The 20,458-nt window shown below is 32.3% G+C and overlaps 1 protein-coding gene across 4 annotated transcripts in view; it reads right to left on the minus strand.

Annotated features, from left to right (window-relative positions):
- The window catches only part of CREBBP (CREB binding protein), a 165,424-nt gene that overhangs the window by 26,979 nt on the left and 117,987 nt on the right, over positions 1–20,458 (minus strand). The window contains exons 14-20 of one of the 4 annotated variants that reach the window (XM_001363599.4): positions 18,986–19,402; positions 16,728–16,907; positions 15,775–15,961; positions 10,935–11,053; positions 9,627–9,866; positions 8,337–8,425; positions 2,423–2,503 (exon numbers count right to left, since the gene is read on the minus strand). In XM_001363599.4, coding sequence (XP_001363636.1) covers positions 2,423–2,503; positions 8,337–8,425; positions 9,627–9,866; positions 10,935–11,053; positions 15,775–15,961; positions 16,728–16,907; positions 18,986–19,402 — 1,313 coding nt within the window. Of the gene's footprint in view, positions 1–2,422; positions 2,534–8,336; positions 8,426–9,626; positions 9,867–10,934; positions 11,054–15,774; positions 15,962–16,727; positions 16,908–18,985; positions 19,406–20,458 lie in introns of all 4 variants that reach the window. The other 3 variants (XM_007499077.3, XM_007499078.3, XM_007499076.3) reach the window with 3 other exon arrangements.

Below are 20,458 nucleotides of genomic sequence, written 5' to 3' on the forward strand. Positions count from 1 at the left end.
TTGTACTCCAATTAACTCTTCTTAACAAGCTATTGTGCAACTGAAAGCAAACTGAAATCTAAAGGAAAAGAGATAATCTCACTCTCAAGCCAATCCATTCTACTGAGAGCATCTGTAATCATCCTTCTATAATCAGCAGGAAATTCTTGTTATTCAATTGTTTTAGTTGTGCCCGATTTTTTGTGATTTCATTTGATATTTTCCTGGCAAAGATAATGGGAGTGATTTGCCATCTTCCTCTCCAGCTAATTTTACAGATGAGATAACTGAGGCAAACAAAGTTGTGATTTGCCCAGGGTGGTATGGCTATTAAGTGTCTGAGGTCTAATTTTAACTCAGGCCTCCCTGACTCCAGGGCCAACAAACTCTATTATGCATCCTAAACAAAGGACGACAATGATTTTGAGGACCACTACTTCCATTTATTTTTGGTCAGAACTTCCTGTATAATTTGTTACAATTGTTGTCTATCACAATGACCAATATATTTTTATTAAAATGATTCTCTGCTGCTATTTGCACTAAAAAAAAAAAATCAGATGACATAACACATTTAAAATGCCTTAATTTTTACTAGACTTTATACTGTCAATGTACCAAGTATCTTGCTTGGGGAATTCCCTCCACTAAAGAAGATTTAAAAATGGCCAAATTTAGTCTTATAGACTGGCCTCAGATTCAAAGATATTAAGTGACTACTGGCTACTAAGTACTAGTAAGCACAAGGAGGAAAAATTGAAAAGAAGTCTATCTCTAAAGCCAATGAAAGAAGAAAAGAGGAGACTGATTATGGATATTAAACTCTCTATTCTGTTATGAGAAAAATTATGTGGTTAGGACCTCAGAAGTACTGCCTGACTGCCACGGTAAGCACACATACACTAGACTTTTACATTTGGGCTTGAGAAAGCAATATTTTGGTGAAAATTTTAGAATCATAGTCAGACTATTAAAACTGAAGGGACCTTTAATCTTTTGGTCTTAGCACATTCAACGAATGAGGAAACTGAGACCCAGAAAAGGATTAAATCAGTTGGTCAAAGTCATTCAGCCAGGAAAAACATAGCTGGGGCATGAACCAATGTTTGATTATTACTGACTTTATTAGCATAAAAAGATGAAGAGAGAAATAAACATTACCTCTCAAATCCATTATGCTTCAGCCAAACCTAAAAATTGTCTTATTGCCAAGAAGCACCTCATACCTGATCCAATATCACAAGACATTAAATTTCTTTGTTTTTGTTATAATCTAATAAGTATTTAAAGTTTAATTGGTTAAATTGTAATAAAGTCTGAGAATAGGGAATATGTTGTACTTAACTTTCTATTTCCTCAAATACCTAGCACACTGTATAGGAATATGGTAGGGGTCCAACAAAAGCTGTGGAATAAAATCTATTAACAATTTTCTGTCATCATATTTTAAATATTTTACCAACAATACTGACCAAAACTTGTAGCTGATTGCTCATTTCAAAAATTATAAAAACATCAATTCTTAGATTATAACCTGATATCACCATTACTGTGTATACAGGTAAAAATGCCAATGCTTATATGTCCATAACTTCTAGTCCTGCCTACATGTTTTCAAAAGGATTCTAAAGAAAACTGATACCACATACTCATTCATATTGTAGCAACTATGCTTCTTTCTGATAAGTCAAAAATTGCTAAATATATTCAAATTACATATAGGAGATAGAAACCATCAAGATCAATTTGCCTGAGGGAAACTGGGTGGTTATACAATGGAGAATGATTAATTCTGATTATGGACTTATTTCTTATTACTCATGCCCATTTTATTGATAATAAGAAATTCCATTGGATTAATGAGACATGATCCTAACCAGTATTATTTGCAACTAATAAGAAATACTGGTAAAAAGCACCTTTAAAAAGAAAGTTGAGGTTTATTTGAATATTAACTCTTTCCTAATGAGCAAACTACATAGGCAGACATTTTGAAAGCAGATCTGATTCCCCAAATACTTTTTTTAAATTAAATAGGAAGCTAATAAAGAAAACACCCTTCTATTTTTTCCCTCCCCTTAGCCTATGATATTTCAATCAAGAAAAGGTTATTAAAACTATCCTTGAAGGGTGCTATTACTTTCTAGAGATAAAGAATCTAAGTAAGCAGAGTCATGTAGAGAGAGGCTAAGGCAAGAGATACTTTATACTACAACAGAAAGCTTTGGGGTTAAGAAACTGGGGATATTCATTCTGAACTTCTTGGGGTGGGGGGAGGTATACCAATGTGATTACACATTTTAATTAAAACATTTTTAGGAATCTCCCTTTTATTTTACAAAGAACAACTAGTCAAGACAGAACTAGAAGATGATACTTATAGAATGCTACACATGAGATATTACACCATTCAAAACTTTAGGAAAATTTTAATAATACTTACGTCTGGGGTTGAGAAGGGTCGTCACCCAGGGTAACATTCTCCCCCTGGATCTCTGTGAAACACTTCTCACAGAAATGATACCTGTCAGCAAGAAGGCCATACTTGGGTGAACTGGTCCATCATAACACACAGCCACCCAAGCAACGAAGCCACCAATCAGAGCAGGGCAGATCACCACGACGAAGGGGGGGCGTTGTTGGTTGATTGATGGGTCAGTGAGGACAATGAAAAGGAACAGAGGGGGGCAGGTGGGGTAGGGCAGGATTAGAGAACAGGGAAGGGAACAAATAGCACAGACATAAAGGTAAGACGCAAACACCAAGACAACACATAGCAGAAAGCCAAGGCAAAGCATTGATTAGCATTCGGTCTCATTTCATACATTACAGGCCATCATCACTAACAAATGATAGATTGTCAATCAGATTCAAAGACTTGGAATGATTTGCAGGATGCTGTTAATACTAAAGTTGTGTGTATCCTAAATTTAGGAATTTGAAGTTTGTTATTATTTAGAAAAAATTAAATTACTCCAGGTTTAGAGATTCAACAAACTTTCTTTGAACAGAATATTCTCATTAGAATATTCTGATAAAGGGACTAAGAAAGTAGTTAAAGATTAAAACCAGCTTTTGTTTTTATTTTTTTTAACAAAAAAAAAAGGAAATTTTTGCTTGAAAAAGCAAGCATTCCGTAGTTTTATTCCCAATCTTAAGCCAGAATTTTAATAATTTTAAATGTATGAAAATGTTGGAACACCCCAAACTGGTTTTTGCTTTCAATTTCATTAATTTGGTATGAACAATATAACCGCTTAGCTCATTGGATTACAATACAAATGAAACCAAATCCATATTCTAGACAAACATTTAACAGAAATGCAATTGAAAGGGTCAGAGACTTTCCAGCCATTTATAAAAAAGTATATATGTATATATACATATAGTGAAAAATGTTAATATATTGTACAGGCAATACAATATATGTAAGTACATGAACAATCTCTCAGGGCTTAAAATTCAATTCTAAACTTTTAAGAATTTTGGTCCCATGACCAATTCATAGCCAATCTGAGATATTCAGCAATCTACTGCTGGAACTTGGTGGAGATCCAAATTAAGAAAATTTAGAGTGTAATTGTAAAGTTACAATCTGCATTTGAAAAAATTATCTATTACATCATATTTTTTTTCCTTAAGATGATCTGGAGCTTGGGCCCAAGTTGTCAAATAAGGACGATTAAAAAAAATAAATTGCTAAATGTTTGGAAAGGACATGATTTAAAACATGAATGAAAAAAAAAATGCAGGTCAATGCTGCATAAAGCAGGGTGGGTTCACAAGAATACTGTCAAAATAAATAGGCTTAATGAAGGTGAATTTTATGAGCAAAGAATGAGGATAAGGCAGCAACGGCAGCACAATCAAATGCAGTTTTAGTGTTCAAATGCTACGTCTAAAAGATGCTAAGAATGATTAGTATTAATGACACTGTAACAAGACTCAAGAGTGCCACACTGAACCAACAATTGCAGGATGAAAATATGGCAGCTTAGAGGTCCCCATTCACTCACTCACAAACACATAGCTACAAACTATTGTGATCAAATTGCTTTCTTATGCTTATTTTTGTGGATGTCATTTAAAGAGTCTGACTCTATTCTCAATGAAAGGTAGCAGACATTGTTTTTTATTCATTGTCAAGCTAATCAAATGTAGCCAATAAGTAAAATGTAGAATTTTTAAAACATGCAAAACAGATTCATACTTTTCACACTTGTTTGATGAGGAAGGAGTAAGATAGAGGCGCTGCAGGCAACATTAGCATTAGTGAAGATTACAAATAAGATCTTTCTTCCCAAGGCATCTCCTACTTATACTAACTCAGATTTTTAATTCTGCCAAGAACATGATCTCTGGCCAGGAAAAAAAGAGATTAACTTTACTGTTAAAAAAAAAATGCTGTCTTCATTTTTAGCAATCATCTATAGCAATACTCTAACTAGTCACTCTTTCGTGAACATGCTTACATAACATGGAAATAAAACCATATTTTAAAAAAAAAACTTGATTCCTTTAACATAACTTTCATGTAGAGAATGGCATCACCACCACTGGGAAAGAACTTAACAGTACTGATACTATGAACTGACTCACCGACAGCTAGTACACTAGGGTAATCCAGAACATTGCATCATCAAATGTCCCCCCATTACAAAATAGTAACTGGAGTTATGTATTCTAATCCATTTTTTGATTAACCATACAGTTACTGAGAGCTAAATGAATAATGAGAATTGAACAGCCACCAAAATGTTATTTCTTAAAATAAAATTGTCAATATAATTATATGTAAGTCTGAGTGATTTCAAGATGCAGTTAATTAACTGACATTTTGTTTTAATTGAGAGCACTTTTAAAGAACTTAATTCAGCTAAATAACAACTGAGGGATAATTATCATCAATTCCATTTACCAAATGGCCAGGATAATATATAGTTAAAAAAAAATGTAGTGGCTATTGGAATGCCAGATATTTAGTCGTTGGCAAGCCTTCTTGAGTTCCTTTCTTTGAACCTACCCAGAAAAATTAAGATGGCAATGAATTTAAGAAATGGACCTAAATCAACAAAAGCTGAAACCTACAAGGGACTAAGAAAGCTTTTCGGCAGAGGCATATCAAAGACATTTCAGAAATCTGATAATCTATCATCTTTTCAAGTCCTAAAGGGAAGCTGCCCAGCAAGCACACAAAGGCTCTGAGATTTAATTTATAAATGAAGAGCCTGAATGACATAATACATTATTATATGGAAAGCCTAATGAATATGGACAGGAAAAATACAATTTAACATAATCTACTATATATATGTGTGTGTATATATGCATATACATATATGTGTTGTGTGTGTGTGTATAAAATTTCAGAATATATATGCTGGTATCTGAACTATGCAATTATTTAGTGGCAACCTTGATATAGGGGAAATTTAACTGAATACAAGTTTTCAAATGCAGATTGTTTTATACACTTGTATCTTATTTGTATTTTCTATCTTAAGCATGAGTAAAAGGTATTGATGTAGCTAAGAATCACAAAACTCCAAAGTGGAATTTTTGTGTCATCTTTATGTATAATTTACAATATAAGGCACTACTAATCTGAATTACTTTTAGACCCTTTTAAAAATATTTATTTAAAAATGGAACTGCATAGCCAGATACTAGTGTATTAGAATATCACTTGATTATTTAAATCAAGAATTTCCTCTTTCAATTCTTAATACACAAAAGCTTAGGATTAGAGAACTTAACACTCATTTGTTAGGAATAATATCACAAAGTATCTATAAATAAGAAAAGTTGAGAATAAAAATGTAAATAAAGACAAATTCTCATTCTCTAAAAAGATAACTATTTCCTGAAATAATAAAGCATTAGACGTATTAAAGGACAAGTTGATGACTAGAATGCAAACCTAATTCAAAGAAAGAAATTCTAAACTCCCAAAAAAGCATTCTGAAAGATAGCATTTTCATAATGGCATATTCCAAAATGTTGGTGGAAATATTCTAAAGAATGGAATAAGCTAAAAACATATTAAATGCAGGTCCTAAAAAATAATATAATTGGGTGTTTCCTAGGATCGTGAATTTGGAGATGAATGAGACTTCAGAGATCTCCAGGTTCTCAGAAAAGAAACTGAAATCTAAGAGAAAAGTGAAGTACCTTGCCTAAGAGATACAAAAGGGATAGATAAAGAGCAGAATCAGGATTGCAACCAACAGTCCACTGAATCCAAACCAAATGTCCTTGCCATTAAACCAAAGCTAAAGAAATTCTTAAAAATCCTAAAACAGCAATATTAATCAATCAATTAATTAACATTTTAAAATGCCCTTGTACCCGGGACTGTGCTAGGTATTCACTCTGTCAACAAAACACTTACTATTAGAAATATTATTCTTTCCCTATTGAATCTATAAAGGGAGAAAGGATGTCCTGAATTAAAAAAAAGGGTAGTCTGTGAAAAATGAACAAATGGTCCAAAAAAAAAAGTGACAAAGGAATATTCAAAGTAACTTAGGAACACTTTTAACTTATTTAACAAAGATAACTTTAAAAATAATTTAAGACATCTTGTAGATGACTCCTGAGACAGATGTCTGTATGGGATAGGTAGGATCAATCAGTTTAGTTTTAATGCAGTGTCAAAAGTGGTCAAATCAATAGTAGCCAAAATACTACCTGCATAGTTTCTTTTAATTTGCTCTGATTTTAGCTGAACTATTCTTCTTACAATTTCCTCAACATCTTACTATTTACACCTTATGTTTCTTAAATATTTAAAAAATTTTTAAATGAATTTGATCCTTTGGAGTTATTATTCCCATTTATTTCAAACAAATTAAAAAAACTTGAGGCTTATTGGAGCCAAATGGTACAAGAAAACTGGTCCTAGAATTCTGATTTTGTGATTTCTTAATAGAATCTTTTCCACTGTTTAAGGATACTTTTGACTTCTTATTAGAATGGATATATTTTTAAAGCTTCAAAATTTGATTTTTATTGACAAAAAAAGATAAAAAATATAGTTTGAACTCCAAAAAAGGGTCAAAATATTCTCATGTATAGTTACATAGGTCAAATGTCAAATACCTATCCTTCGATAGGATAGGTATGCTATTCCAATATGCCAGAATTTCATATTCGTGAATGCTTGAAATAAGAATGTCAATAAGACTAAGAAAAACATTTTGTTAGAGAGATGCTTCCAGTGAGTGTTTCATGTGAATATGACACATTTCATATACTAAGTTATTACTTTTTCTGGAGGGGAAAATGCTTAAAAAATTTGGAATCAGAGCAAATCAAAAGAAAATATGAATGAAAATCCTAGCTATGGTTCATTTAGGACTATACACATTTTTCTGAACAAAATAGGAAAAGGTACAACTCTCTAAAACATTTATTAGATTATTTGAAAAAAAGAATGATAAGGATTTGAAATAAAAACCACTTAAAAAAACCATTTATGACTGTCAACACAAAATATTTCAGTAGAATGGACAGCAGAGATCTGCCATCTCTAGAAAAATTATCCAGTTCTAGTTTTTAAAAAGATCAACAGTCTGGATTTGATTTACATTATGGACCATCACACACTATAATACTGAAAAATTAAAGCACACTGAGAAATGTATTTAAACCTAAAGTTGTTTTCATGTTGTAAATGTGTGGGACACAAGACACTACAAGTTTGTGTGAATGAAAATTTAAAATCTTCCCACAATATTTTAAATATATTTTCAGTTAAACCATTATATTTATAAAAATTATAAATGTTTCTAAGACACATTACCTCAAACAAGCAAAACATTTATTTCAAGATAATTACTGTTAAAAAGTAACACAATATTTAGATACTTTAAAATCAGTGCTACTTATTTAAAATTTAATAATAAAAAGTTCAGACTTTTCAATGAAGGCTTCCCATTTATTCACTTAAATTTTACTTTTTTTTAAATGAAAAAATCAACTTTACCTTTACTGTAAGCTTATTCTTTAAAATACATTTTGAATATTCACCAGAATTACACACTAAAAACTTTAGATTCTTAACCCTTTTTCTTTTAAAAAGAAAATCTTAAAGATTTTTGTATTTTAAAAAGACATGTGACTTAAAAATGAACATTTCAAAGAAGTGCATTATATAGTTCCATACTAGAATAACTTTCACAAGAAAAAAACGATGTGTTAAAAGCTATAGATGACATAAGCTTGAAAGAATGACAAATTCAATTTCAGAATTTTTTTTCTGTCAAATGTTATGTACTATGCTACAAAGAGAGGGACATGCTTTGTCACAGGATCTTATTTCCTCAAAATATGCAGGAAAACTGCTGGGTGCTTACCTATTCTGATAACTGTAGTAGGCAGCATCACGAGGAATTGTACATAGCTGCTTACCATAGCAGCACAAGGTCTGTGGAGAAAACTCATACTGCAAAACAAAGGAGAAAGAACTAAAACTTTACCACATTTACCATCATTATATTTTTTAATTGACTAAAGATTTAGATGCAGCCAAGTACATCTCTTAACACTGTACACAATATTGGGGGAACTTTATAGGATCAACTGCAGACAGGTGAAATAAGGAAGAGTGCAGTAAACATTTGTTTAGCACCTATGTATCAGGCACTCTGCTAAGTGGTCAACAATTTATTTCCTTATTTAATCCTCACAACAACCCTAAGACATAGATAATGTTATTATCTGAGAGATGAGGAAACAGAGCTAAACAGGTACTAAGTGACTTGTCCAGGGTCACAAGTCACCGAGTCTTCCTGATGCAAAGCCCTGGATTCTATTTACTGGACCATCTTGCTGCCTCTGTCCTAGTAAACACAATTAAGTTGCTCAATGCTGTACAATACTTTCACCCACTTCAGAAGAAACTGAAATGGGACAGTTAAATCTGAAGACTACATTTCCCCAGAATTCTTGCCTTGATGACTTCAACCCAACTCCTCTCTTAACAGTTTTCTCCAAATGAATTTACTCTAATTATTCACTGTAAAAAAAAAATCACCAACACTGACCACCTTAATTTTAGGTTGATTAATTTTCTGATTTTCCATTATCACCAACTATTAAGATGACCGTGCCAAAGAAAATGCACAAAAGACACAATTGAGAAAATATATGATGAAGGGAGGTAAAAACAAATGATACTATATGGACAGTCATGGTTTACAAGAAGTACTAAAAGGCTTAGAAGAAGCTCTCCAACAGGTTTGGTAGATTATCTCAGGAGGATCTGGACAAGAATTACATAGGATGAGAAAGTATAATAAAGTATAGAATGATTGGAAGTAGTTAGCCACACTGATGACATCAGATTCCTTGAATTATATACGGAATTTGAACCTTAGATCTGGATTTAATGCTCTCATTTTATAAATGGAAACTCCAGAGAGCCTTGGAGAAAAAGGACTTGTTTCCTACATTATATATAAGTCATATGTAGGAAGAATATTTGTGGAAATTTTCTAATTCTTTCAGGTCTAATGGAGCTCTAAAAGTTTTCCAAGTCCACCTAGTCAACCTGAATTTTTATAAAATTAGCCCATAGATATTAAGAGTGAATTTTGGCTTGAGTAAACAGGAAAAGTTATTTTTGTGACAAATAAATACTATACCTTGCGTCCACAGCAGTATCCAAGGGATTGCATAACAGGATCAATTTCTTGCTCGAAGACCTCTGCAAGTTTAGTGCAAAACTTATAGACTCTGGAAGTCTTACGATTGTAGAGCCAGGCATTGTTAAACATTAACCAAACATCATCCACATACTGCCAAGGCTCTTGGTACTGCCCTGTATCCAATTTCCTTTTGATGGTAGAAAGGTCCATAGGGTTCTTCACAATGTCAAAATAATCCTTTAAAACACAAGAAACATCATCCTATCATTGTTAAGATTATCACATGGCATGAAATGATCATACTAGAGAAAAACTACAATGCATTAAATGAGGCTTTCAAAATAGCCATTATAGGTGAAGTTTTCCCTAAAATCTTCATCAGAGTTGGGTGTTTCCACAGTTGGAAGGAATTTAGCTATTTACCATGGTTCCAAAGTAGTTCCAAATATCCATTCTACCTACTGGGGGAAACAAGGAAAATAGCAACTATACTCTAGGCACTATGCTAAGCACTATGACAATACTATAAATATTATCTTATTTGATCTTGATAACAATCCAGACAGGAGGCAGCTAGTATATCCCCATTATACTGTTGAGCAAACTGAAGCCGACAGAAAGTGACTTGCTCCAGGTATCATACAACTAATAAGTGTATGAGACTAGATTTATGACTCCAGGCACAACGTGCTCTTCATTATGACTTAACTACTAAGGATTACAATGAGAGAAAAATAATTTTATATCTGGTAGAAAAGGAAACATCCATAATAAAAGAATGAAGAAAACTACCTTTAGTGTAAAATTTTAAATGTCTGCAAGACATCTGTGTATAACATTCTCATTTTAGTAATTTCTTGAAAGAAAAAATTAAGACAAAAATGTAAGGTTTCAATAACTTTAATAAGCTTTTAATTCAAAAGTTATCATCCACTGAACAATAGAGGAGATTTAATCAATAACGATACTATAAAGTCTCTCATAAAACTATCTTTTAAGAATGTATAAGTCCAACACATCAAACTTCAGGAGAACATTAGAAGTAGGTGCTAGTCTGTTTTATGATTCAAATCTGAAGGTTTACTGTACCATCTTGCTTTCTTTCATTCAAGAAGTTTTTAAGGACAACATCAGAAATTAGTGGAAAAAGGTGGAGGGAGATTTTACTTTAAACTTCTTTTATAAACACAATGAATAAAAACAACTATAAATTCTATGCATGACCACCTGAAAAGGAAATCTACTTCTTGATATATATTTGAACAAAATTCTTAAATTGAGAATGTGTTTTTAGTGTCAACTCACTGGAATTCCTAGGAGCTGGGGATCCACAGGTTGCCTAAAGGGTAAGGACTCTGGATCTTGTCGATACAATGCTTCCAGTGTAGGCATGAGAGCCTGTCGTAACTCTTCTGGTTTGAAGACTGGTGAAAAACAATTGGAAAAAAAAATCAATGGTGAAAAAAGTTTTGTCTAAACCCGTAAGATTAAATCATGTTCTTGATAATGTAGTGGGGTTACTCAATCAAACAATATTTTTAAACATCCTAATTTGTTTAATGATACAAATATATACTATAATGACATTTACACACAACACAATGTATTATACACATAGAAGTATTAATACTTCAGTCCCATAAACTACTAAAATTGACCCAAAAAATGCTTTTTTCAAACCCTTTAATTAATTATTTTTATTAATTTCTTTATTAATTATTTTTATTAATTATTAATATTAATAATAATAAATTATTAATTCCAAAACAGAAGTTATGAAACTTCCTATTAAAATTACTAATTATTCGAGGGCTATAATTCAACCTTTATATAACTACTTCTAATCTTTTAAAATTATAGCAAGGTCAGGATGTCAAAAAGAACAAAAGTTTTTCAACTCAATGAAAGCTTTTTTTACCATTTACTCTTTATTGAAGTAAAGAGCAGATCTGCCAAGTTGACATACGTCTTGGATCAAACTAGATGATGATTAAATGCATTTCAATATATTACAGATCTGGATGGGCCCTTAAAAGCTCCTAGCTCTTCTGTCTCTAGGTGGAGCTAAACCTAAGGTATCCAATATAAATCATTTTCAATTCTGGAATATTAGTAAAATTTTAAAGCTTCAAAAATAATTGGCCTTTATAGATTTTTATTCTTCTATCCACTGTTATATAACTGAATCATTCTATTTTCCATGACCCTTCCCATATAATTAATAATATAAACATGTGAGAATACAAAATGCTAGGCAAAACTACTTTAAATATTAAGATTTTGCAAAAATAAACCAAAATGTAAGAAGCAAGGCATATTACATTTGTTAGTATATTACATAGGAAAGCAGGCCCATTTGTCTTAATGACAAGAAGGTCCCACAGATTTTTCTTAGATCTTTTGTAATCATTCTGTGGGGGATCAGTGTTTGTAGGCATAGTCAATAAATGAAGATCATGTAAAAGATTAAACAAACTATCTTTGGTACTATTATATGAAGTAGTAGATATAGAACATTCATTAAAGTCACAAAGAGATGGGTTGAAGATCTGTACCTAACAATTTCTGGTTCTGTAACACTAGACAAATTAATAAATCTTTTAGTAATCTATCAATCAAGTTTATATATTGCAGAACAGGAATTTGTATTTGTAGAGTTTGTTCAACAACAATGTGAAAATCATAGTTATATATTCCTCTCTCATTCCCAGTTCTCCTACCTCTTAAGAAGAAGCATTTCTTTATTTGTTAGCTAAGATTTGAACATTTTATCTTGCTTAAAGTATAGCAGCTGCTGAACTGCCAATGAAGAGCTGTGACCTGTTAAATTTCTGAACCCACTGGTTTGCCCTTTCTTTGCTCCCTGTTTTGAGAGGGAAACCAACTGATACCTGGCTTATGTGGGCAGCCCCAAGCAGTTTAAGTAATTATAGCTCAGAACTCCTAAGCTCAGGTGATCCAACTGATTCATGAGCATAAGAGAGTAAGCACTTATAATGCTTACATCACATGATAGTTAAGTTGTAATCTGTTCTCTAGGCAGCTAGGTGGCACAACAGATAGAACAAAGAGACTAGAATCAGACACTCATCCTCATGGGTTCAAAACTGCCCTAAAAACACACACACCAGCTGTGTGTCCCTTGACAAATGATTTGACCTTGTCTGCCTCAGTTTCTTCATCTATAAAATGAGATGGATTAGGAAATGACAAACCATTCCAGTATCTTTGCGAAAGGAAATTGCAAAGGCAACACAAAAAAACAGAAACAAAACAAAAACAAAAAAAGTAACATTCCTGAAAAACAATGGAATAATAATAACAACAACAAAAATCCCTTATATCAAATACTTTCTTGATTCAATCTAAACATTTACATTCAGCACTAAACGTCAGTAACTTTCCTACATGGAAATGATAATGTATTAAGTAACTTAAATTATCTAAAGGCAGTCACTTATTAACTTTTCCTTTCTTCTAGACCATAGCCATTAGCTAAATATAAATCAAAATTCTTCAATTGCTTCTATTTGAAATATGAACAAAATAAAATTAGAATTGAAATTGATTTTTCCTGTGCCATAATAGATCAAATACAAAATGTACTTTCCCTATTATAATGCCCTAAATAAATTTGTATAAGAAGACTATTTTATTTTCATGTATACAAATATATTCATTTCCATTTAAAAATATTTCATTTTAGGGGCAAAGGATTTAGTTGGGAGTGGGAAGATGTTTGAAACAATATAATATCCAATCCCCATGATCATGATGTATAAATTCCAGCTAAATGTTAATGAACAGTAATACAGAGGGATGAAATACGAAAGACTACATGTAAGATCATCTTTGCATGAGAGCTCTATTAGACTTCTCAATTCAGTAAGCATTTATGGAATACCTATTGTATGCAAGGCCTTGTGATACAGAGCATATATGAAGAAAAACAAAACAAAAATAAACTTGTACTCTCAAGGTGCTTACAATTGAGGGAACAAAGTAGCAGAGAATATGTGAATTATCTTCTATATGTTCTATGTGCTTTAAATAGTCTATTGCTATATAATCTTTATATGTTCTATTCCTTTAACTAGATGATGAATAACTTGAATATAATTTTCCTCAGCATCAAGAATCAAATCAAACAAAATAAGTACTTTATATATAAAATTATAAATATAAATTAGGTCCTGTTTGTTTCATTAGATAAGCTTAGTGGTTTTTCTAGTCATAATACCATACTTTCTGATTTGGAGAAAGGTCCTCTTCATAACAATTTTAATCTAGTAGGTAGTTCAAAGAGTTATTTACATTTTGCAGATGAGGAAAAAAGGGTTCAGAAGGTGAAGTGACTTATTTAGTGTCATATAGTAAATATAAGCACAAAGACTTGATTTACCTTATTTATATTCCTTTATCAATTATATTCACATTTCTTTCTGGGAGGTAATCCTTAGGTACTCTTTTTTAGAAATAAATCCTAGGATCCATTAAGCTAAATCTAACAATTTTCCCAAAGGGCATTTAGGTAGTGCACTGGATGAAGCACTGAGAACTGGTGTTAATAAAATTTGAGTTCAAATACAACTTCAGACACTAGCTCTATAACCTTGAGCAAGTGATCTCACCCTTTTGTGCTTCCATTTCTTAATTTGGAAAATGTGGATTATTAGCACTTGCCTTCCAAGGTCTTTTTTTTTTTTTTAAAGAATCAAACGAGATCTATGTAAAAGGCTAAACACAGTAGATAAGTAATACATACTTGCCCTTCCATTGATAACTCTTTTCCAAGGTAACTGGCAAAGAAAAACAATAAGGAAAAACAAAAAGCTATCTATAGCATTCCATAAAATGCAGTCTTGGATAGGAATAGTAGTAATAACTAGTAGAAAATTTAATTTCTTTATAATCTTTTCTCTTCTTTAGCTTGTCTATTTCTTCCAACTCCAATCTATTCAAATAAAATTCTGTCAAGCTTTCTTCAGACTATCTGCAAATATCTTCAGGTGTAATTAAAAAAAAAAAACACAACAGAATCACCACTATCCCCCTTAAGAACTCTCTCCTTACTGCCTGCCATTCTAACATTTATCTGCTATATATTTGTTAGTACTTTCTCTCCTAGATTGTTTAACTGAGAGAAAACACTTGTTTAACATTGAGTAAATGCTGCTTAATAGCATTATGTTAAATTAAGTGCTTAAATATTTTTTTCTTGATGAGGAAGGAAGAAAAGGACAGAAATAAACATTTTTCTGGACTCTTTAATTCTACTATGTACCAGGCACTGTACTAAGTACACTTTAAATATTTCATTTGATTCTTACAACAATCCTAGGAAGTAGATATCATTGTTTCCATTTCTCCACTGAAGAAACTGAAGTAGACAGAGGCAAAGTAATTTGCCTAAGATTTGAAACCAGGACACTTCCCAATTTCCACTTGGGGGCTTTATAGACACTAACAAATAATGAAAAATTGAGAAGAAAGAAGGGCAAAGATATTATATCAACTAATGATCAATCATTATATGTGTGGTATAGTGACACTACTATAGAAAGTATAGAAAGTATACTATAGACAGTAGACATAAGACTCCGTTTTTTCCCTAAGAAAGGAAGACAAAGAAACTCCTAACAGTATGTCACCAATTTGTCTAATGTAGTCCTCACTTTCAAAAGGCAGTTGAATGGCTGGTCCTAAATTCATTCATTCAACTGATAACCTGAAATCTCATTATTACGTTGACTGACTCAATTTTTGATGCTAGAGACCAGTGATGGCCAACCTTTTAGAGAGGTGGGTAATTTGAGAAATGTCCAGAAGCATTTATGGACAGGGGGAGAGGAGTGGAGCAACCCAGCCTGAATCCTTCTGGCTTTCTAGTAATGAACTCTAATGACAGTGCACTTGCCAACAGAAAAGGTTCTGAGTGCCCCCTTCTGGCATATGTGTCATAGGTTCACCACCACAGCTCTAGAATAGTTCAATTCTCTTAGCTACCTAGTCCCACTGATTGGAGGCCTAGAGGGAATCAATGTATTCCAAGTCTTCCCTTATACAGGCCCTAGAACTTAGCAGGTAACTCTCCATGGAAATGTAAGTTAAGGTAGTTCAATGCATTATATGTAAATATACTTACTTTTTTTACGAGGCTGAGAAGGTGATGTGGACTGAGCAGTTGTGCCATTATTATTATTCTCCTCTTCCTCTTTAGGATCTGCTTTTACTTCTGGTTTCTTTTCTTCTACCTCCATTGGTTCCTGTTTAGTTTCTATTACATCTGTTTCTTCTTTAACCTGGGAAGTCCCTTGCAAATCCTCTTCCATCTTGAGTAAAAATAAATTGTGAACATAAAAAAACAAAACAAAAAAAAACACATTTATTTTATTTCCTAATAATGAAAAACAGAATTTTAGACAATTTCTCCCCAAATCTTCATCCTTATAAAAAAACAACCCCAGTGGAAATTTTTGATTAATTCCTAATCATTCATAATCACACATATGATGTATCTTATACAATGTATTACATTTGCAACAATTCAGTATCTTATCTGGTCCTGGAGGTCATGCTTGATCAACTTCTAAAATTTTTTATGCTCTCTAATTTCTCACAGGTTTTAGAACTAAAATATTTTAAATATATGCTATGCATTTGCTCCTATTCAGGCATTTCTAATGTAGAATAAAATATGTGTATTTCATTACCAGATGTGATAACACTACCTACTAATTTAGGATAAAAAAAGAATATACCCTCCAAAGTCGAAATCTAAATGGTCAAAAATGAAAGAATTATTTTAAGTTGGAGCCTGGCCAAGATTGAAACTGAAAAATACAGGAGTAATGTCTAATTTTTTTGCATAGAAAATTTATATCCAGTTTTAAAAATTAATAGATATACATAATATTTTATATTAAACCCTAAATCCCACATATTATACAATAAAATCAATATTGTTACACACATTAAGTGAACCAAAGGAATTACATGGCTTTGGTTAATAAGTTTTTACTAGCTGCTTTAATGATTCTTATCTTATAACTTTTGATATCACAATACACCTACTAATTGGAAAGGCGTTATACATACCTCAGTTCTAGATTCCCCTTTTGTTTCACCAGGATCGGGCTCAGTTTCTTCAGTTTTGCTTTCGGTTTTAATTTCCAGCATTGGTGCATCAGGTCCAGGCTGCTGGGAATTGGTTTCAGCACTAGCCACTGAGGCTGGAGTAGGAACTCTATTTTCAATGCTAGCAGCTGCCTGGGAAAGCTTTAACACAAAATATACAAACTATAATCAGAAAATCAATCAAATATCGACTTATGAAAGAAAAGGTAATCCCAAATTGAGTAAGGTACACATTGTACATACTCTTACTGGTACTGTATACTATGAGATACAGTGACAACAGATATCGCTAATCACTAATTTTTTTAAATTAAAAAGTTGAGAATGAGAATTCTAAGTGAGAAAAAGATAGCAAAAGAGTCAAGCAGAACCAATTGCTCCTGATTGAAGCTTGGCTATGAATGCAAAGCCAAATGTAAAGCTTCTGTCTGGTAAAGACACTATATTATGTGGTTTTGTGGAATTCTTTTAAGGGCAGAGGGCCAAAGTGTTTAAGAAATGGCAGGTGGATCAAAACAAAATTCATTCATTTAAAAGATTTAAAGGCAAAAAAAATTTTTTATTCTGACACAGTGGTTAAAGAACCAGCAATCTCAACATGAATTTCATCCAGTAAATCAGTATTTCAAATTTATGATTCTAATAGTGAAAAGATAATAAAAAACTGTAAATGTACATAATTGGGTAAGGAAGAGTAGATATTTTTAAGTTTTCAAAAGGTTCTACTTGAAAAAACTTAAAAACATTAAGATTATATTGGGATACTGTCTTAGGTAACCTAGGATGAGAATGATACAAGGGCAGATCTCTGCATAGGGAGGAAAAACCTGCAGGAGTGTCCCATGGATAAGGTTTGGTTGGATTTGATTTGATATTTGGAGTAGTACACATACTTTCCAGGAAAACAACAATATTATTCCAATGATGAAAAATGTAAATCAGAAAACCTCAGAAGGCCCCAAAAGTAATAAAAGAAAAGTGGCAAGTGAACTTTAGCATAGGAACGGTCAAGGTAATGAACATACAATAGTTGTCTGACCCTGGGGAAGTTGAAAAAAATATAGGATAATGGGCAAAGTGCTGCACTTAAGAGTCAGGAGAGCAATGTTTGGTAATACCTCAGAAACTTACTACTTGTTATCAGGGATAACCTATGTAATACCTCTCACGAATTCAGTTTCCTCATAAATAGAAGGAAGATATTACTTAAACTTCTACCTCAATTTAGTCAACTATAAAAATGGGGACAATAATAAAGCTTACCTGCCAGAGTCACTGTGATGATTAAATAACTTAGTATTTGTAAATAGTTTAGCAGCTAACACATAATAGTTAATAAATGCTTCTTCCCTTCCTCTTATACTTAAGATTGTTGAAATTTAATTTCAGAATATAAGAAAAGCACATGGAAAACTATAATGGGTTATCCTGAGAAAATATAGACCCACTGTGCTATTGCATAATAGGCCAACAAAAGTCCATTAGGAAGAGTTTTGAACAAAATAAAATCATCCTATCCTTGATAAGGAAAAAAAAAACAGTCACTATGTGAATAAAACAAATATACTTTTGGTCAATCCATCAAAAGAAAGACAAACTCCCCCCACTCATTAATGTATTGTGAAGAGTACCTAACATAAAGAATGTGCGGCTGCTTTGAGGGGCCAAACTTGTATGGTAAGAAAAGGAAGCCAAAAGATATGACCAAAGCTATAAAGTCCATGAAGAATAGATAGAAGGATCCTATTTTTTCACATAAAAATATTAACACTAATACTACCTACATAATGTTTGCTTAACAGGAAGAGAGAAACAAATAGACGTAAAATCCTGGAATATCAGTACCATGATATTCCTTAAAAGATAAAAATTTAGGATTAAATATGGCTTGATAATAACTGGGTAAGAAGAAATTTGCAAAAAATATAAATTAACATAAATATGATGGCTAAGATGAAGTTTTGTTTTTTTTCATAGTCAGTAGGCTCTTTTGGAATAAACTACAATATTTTTTAAGTTTTATGAGGAAAAAGACAATGTCTTCTCACAGTATGCCTTGTCACTCTCAGGGCATACTAAGCTTTATACAGGGCTTTAATAAGAAAATTCTATAATTTTTTATTTAATTGATATATAATTTTTTTCTAAAATTCTTTATATGGAAAAATGTTTCCTTTGTTTTTCTTTATTTGGGTGATTTTAAAGCATACAATACTTACCGGAGTGCCAGGGGGTTGGGCATGCACAGATGTTGGTTGCTGTTGAGATGGTTGTGGGGTGGGAACAGACTGAGGCTGCACAGGTGTCTGAGGCTGAGGAGTTACTTGGACCTGTGCTGCTGCCTGAACTGAAGGGGTACTTTGTGTCTGGCTAACATTAGGTACTGAGCCAGGAGTTGGGGTAGGAGTCTGTCCTGAAGAAGAAACTGGAGTTGATGGTTGTGTAGGGGCTGTAGGCTGGGGAGGAGTCATTCCAGGAGGTGTCTGATGTTGGATAGGTGGCATTCCAGCTGCTGTAGAAACTGGAGGTGGAGTCTGATGCAAAGGTGACTGGGTTACTGGTGGACAAGGTAACTGACTGCCTTGTGGTCCCAATATATTCATGGTGTTGGGAAGAGCAGTGTTGGGAACCTGACCCTGCTAAAGAAAGAAGTACATGTTAATATCTTTTGTCTTCCAATGGGACCTTAGATATGAAATCATTTTACACACAAGGTATAACAGAAGACTTAGAGAAGTTAACAGATTTTAAATAAAGTATGGGATAATGGACAAAGTACTATACTTGAGTCAGGAGAACCACATTTAATAATTCCTCAGTAACTTACTACATGTTATCAGGACTAATCTATTTAACATCTGTCACAAATTCAGTTTCCTCATATATAAAAGGGAGATAATATTACTTTAAGTACCTACTTCAAGAGACTTATGATTCAAATACGTTGTAAACCTTAAAGTGCTATGTAAATGTGAGTTATTATTTTTCTTCAAAAATCGTATATCCTATGAGTGCCAAATCTCTATAGTTAGAATAATAGTCTAAGACACAGTTCAATCTATTTTTGACCATGCTACAAAAATTGAAACAAAAGTGAACTATACTATAAAGTTAGGATTTCATGTATGTAAAAAGGTAATTATACTTCTTTTAAACAATTCCTAATTTGATACAGTGTTAAGGAAAAATATTGGGATTGTTTTTTTATAGATTTAACTGGAATAATCGAAACTTGTAACAAGGAAAAATATTTTAACTCAATATAGTATATTGCAATAATAAACCAGTTATCACAAATTTAAAGTATTGAATAAACAAAATCAAGACAAGAAATTACTGTTCATGTTTAAAATTTCTTAGCTTAGCATTAAAAACTCTCAATAATCTAAATCCTTTCTATCTTCCCAAGCATTTCTCAAACTTATTTCATACCTTGTTTTCTAGGCTTTGGTCAAAGAGAATTATTTGCTTTATGCAGTACACATTAACCATAATCACTGTTCAGAATTCTATCTACATAGAATGGCCACATTATCGTATGTCTCTGCCTTTTAAAATCCATATATCTTTATATATCCTGTCCAAAATGTCACTTGATAACAGGTAGTAAATTTCTGAGGAATAATTAAATGTAGTCATCCTGACACTTAAGTCTCTTCTCATGGGGCTCCCAAAGCACTCTGTACTTTAGA

This window comes from Monodelphis domestica, chromosome 7 (assembly GCF_027887165.1).
Source record: "Monodelphis domestica isolate mMonDom1 chromosome 7, mMonDom1.pri, whole genome shotgun sequence".
Classification (NCBI taxonomy): Eukaryota; Metazoa; Chordata; class Mammalia; order Didelphimorphia; family Didelphidae; genus Monodelphis; species Monodelphis domestica.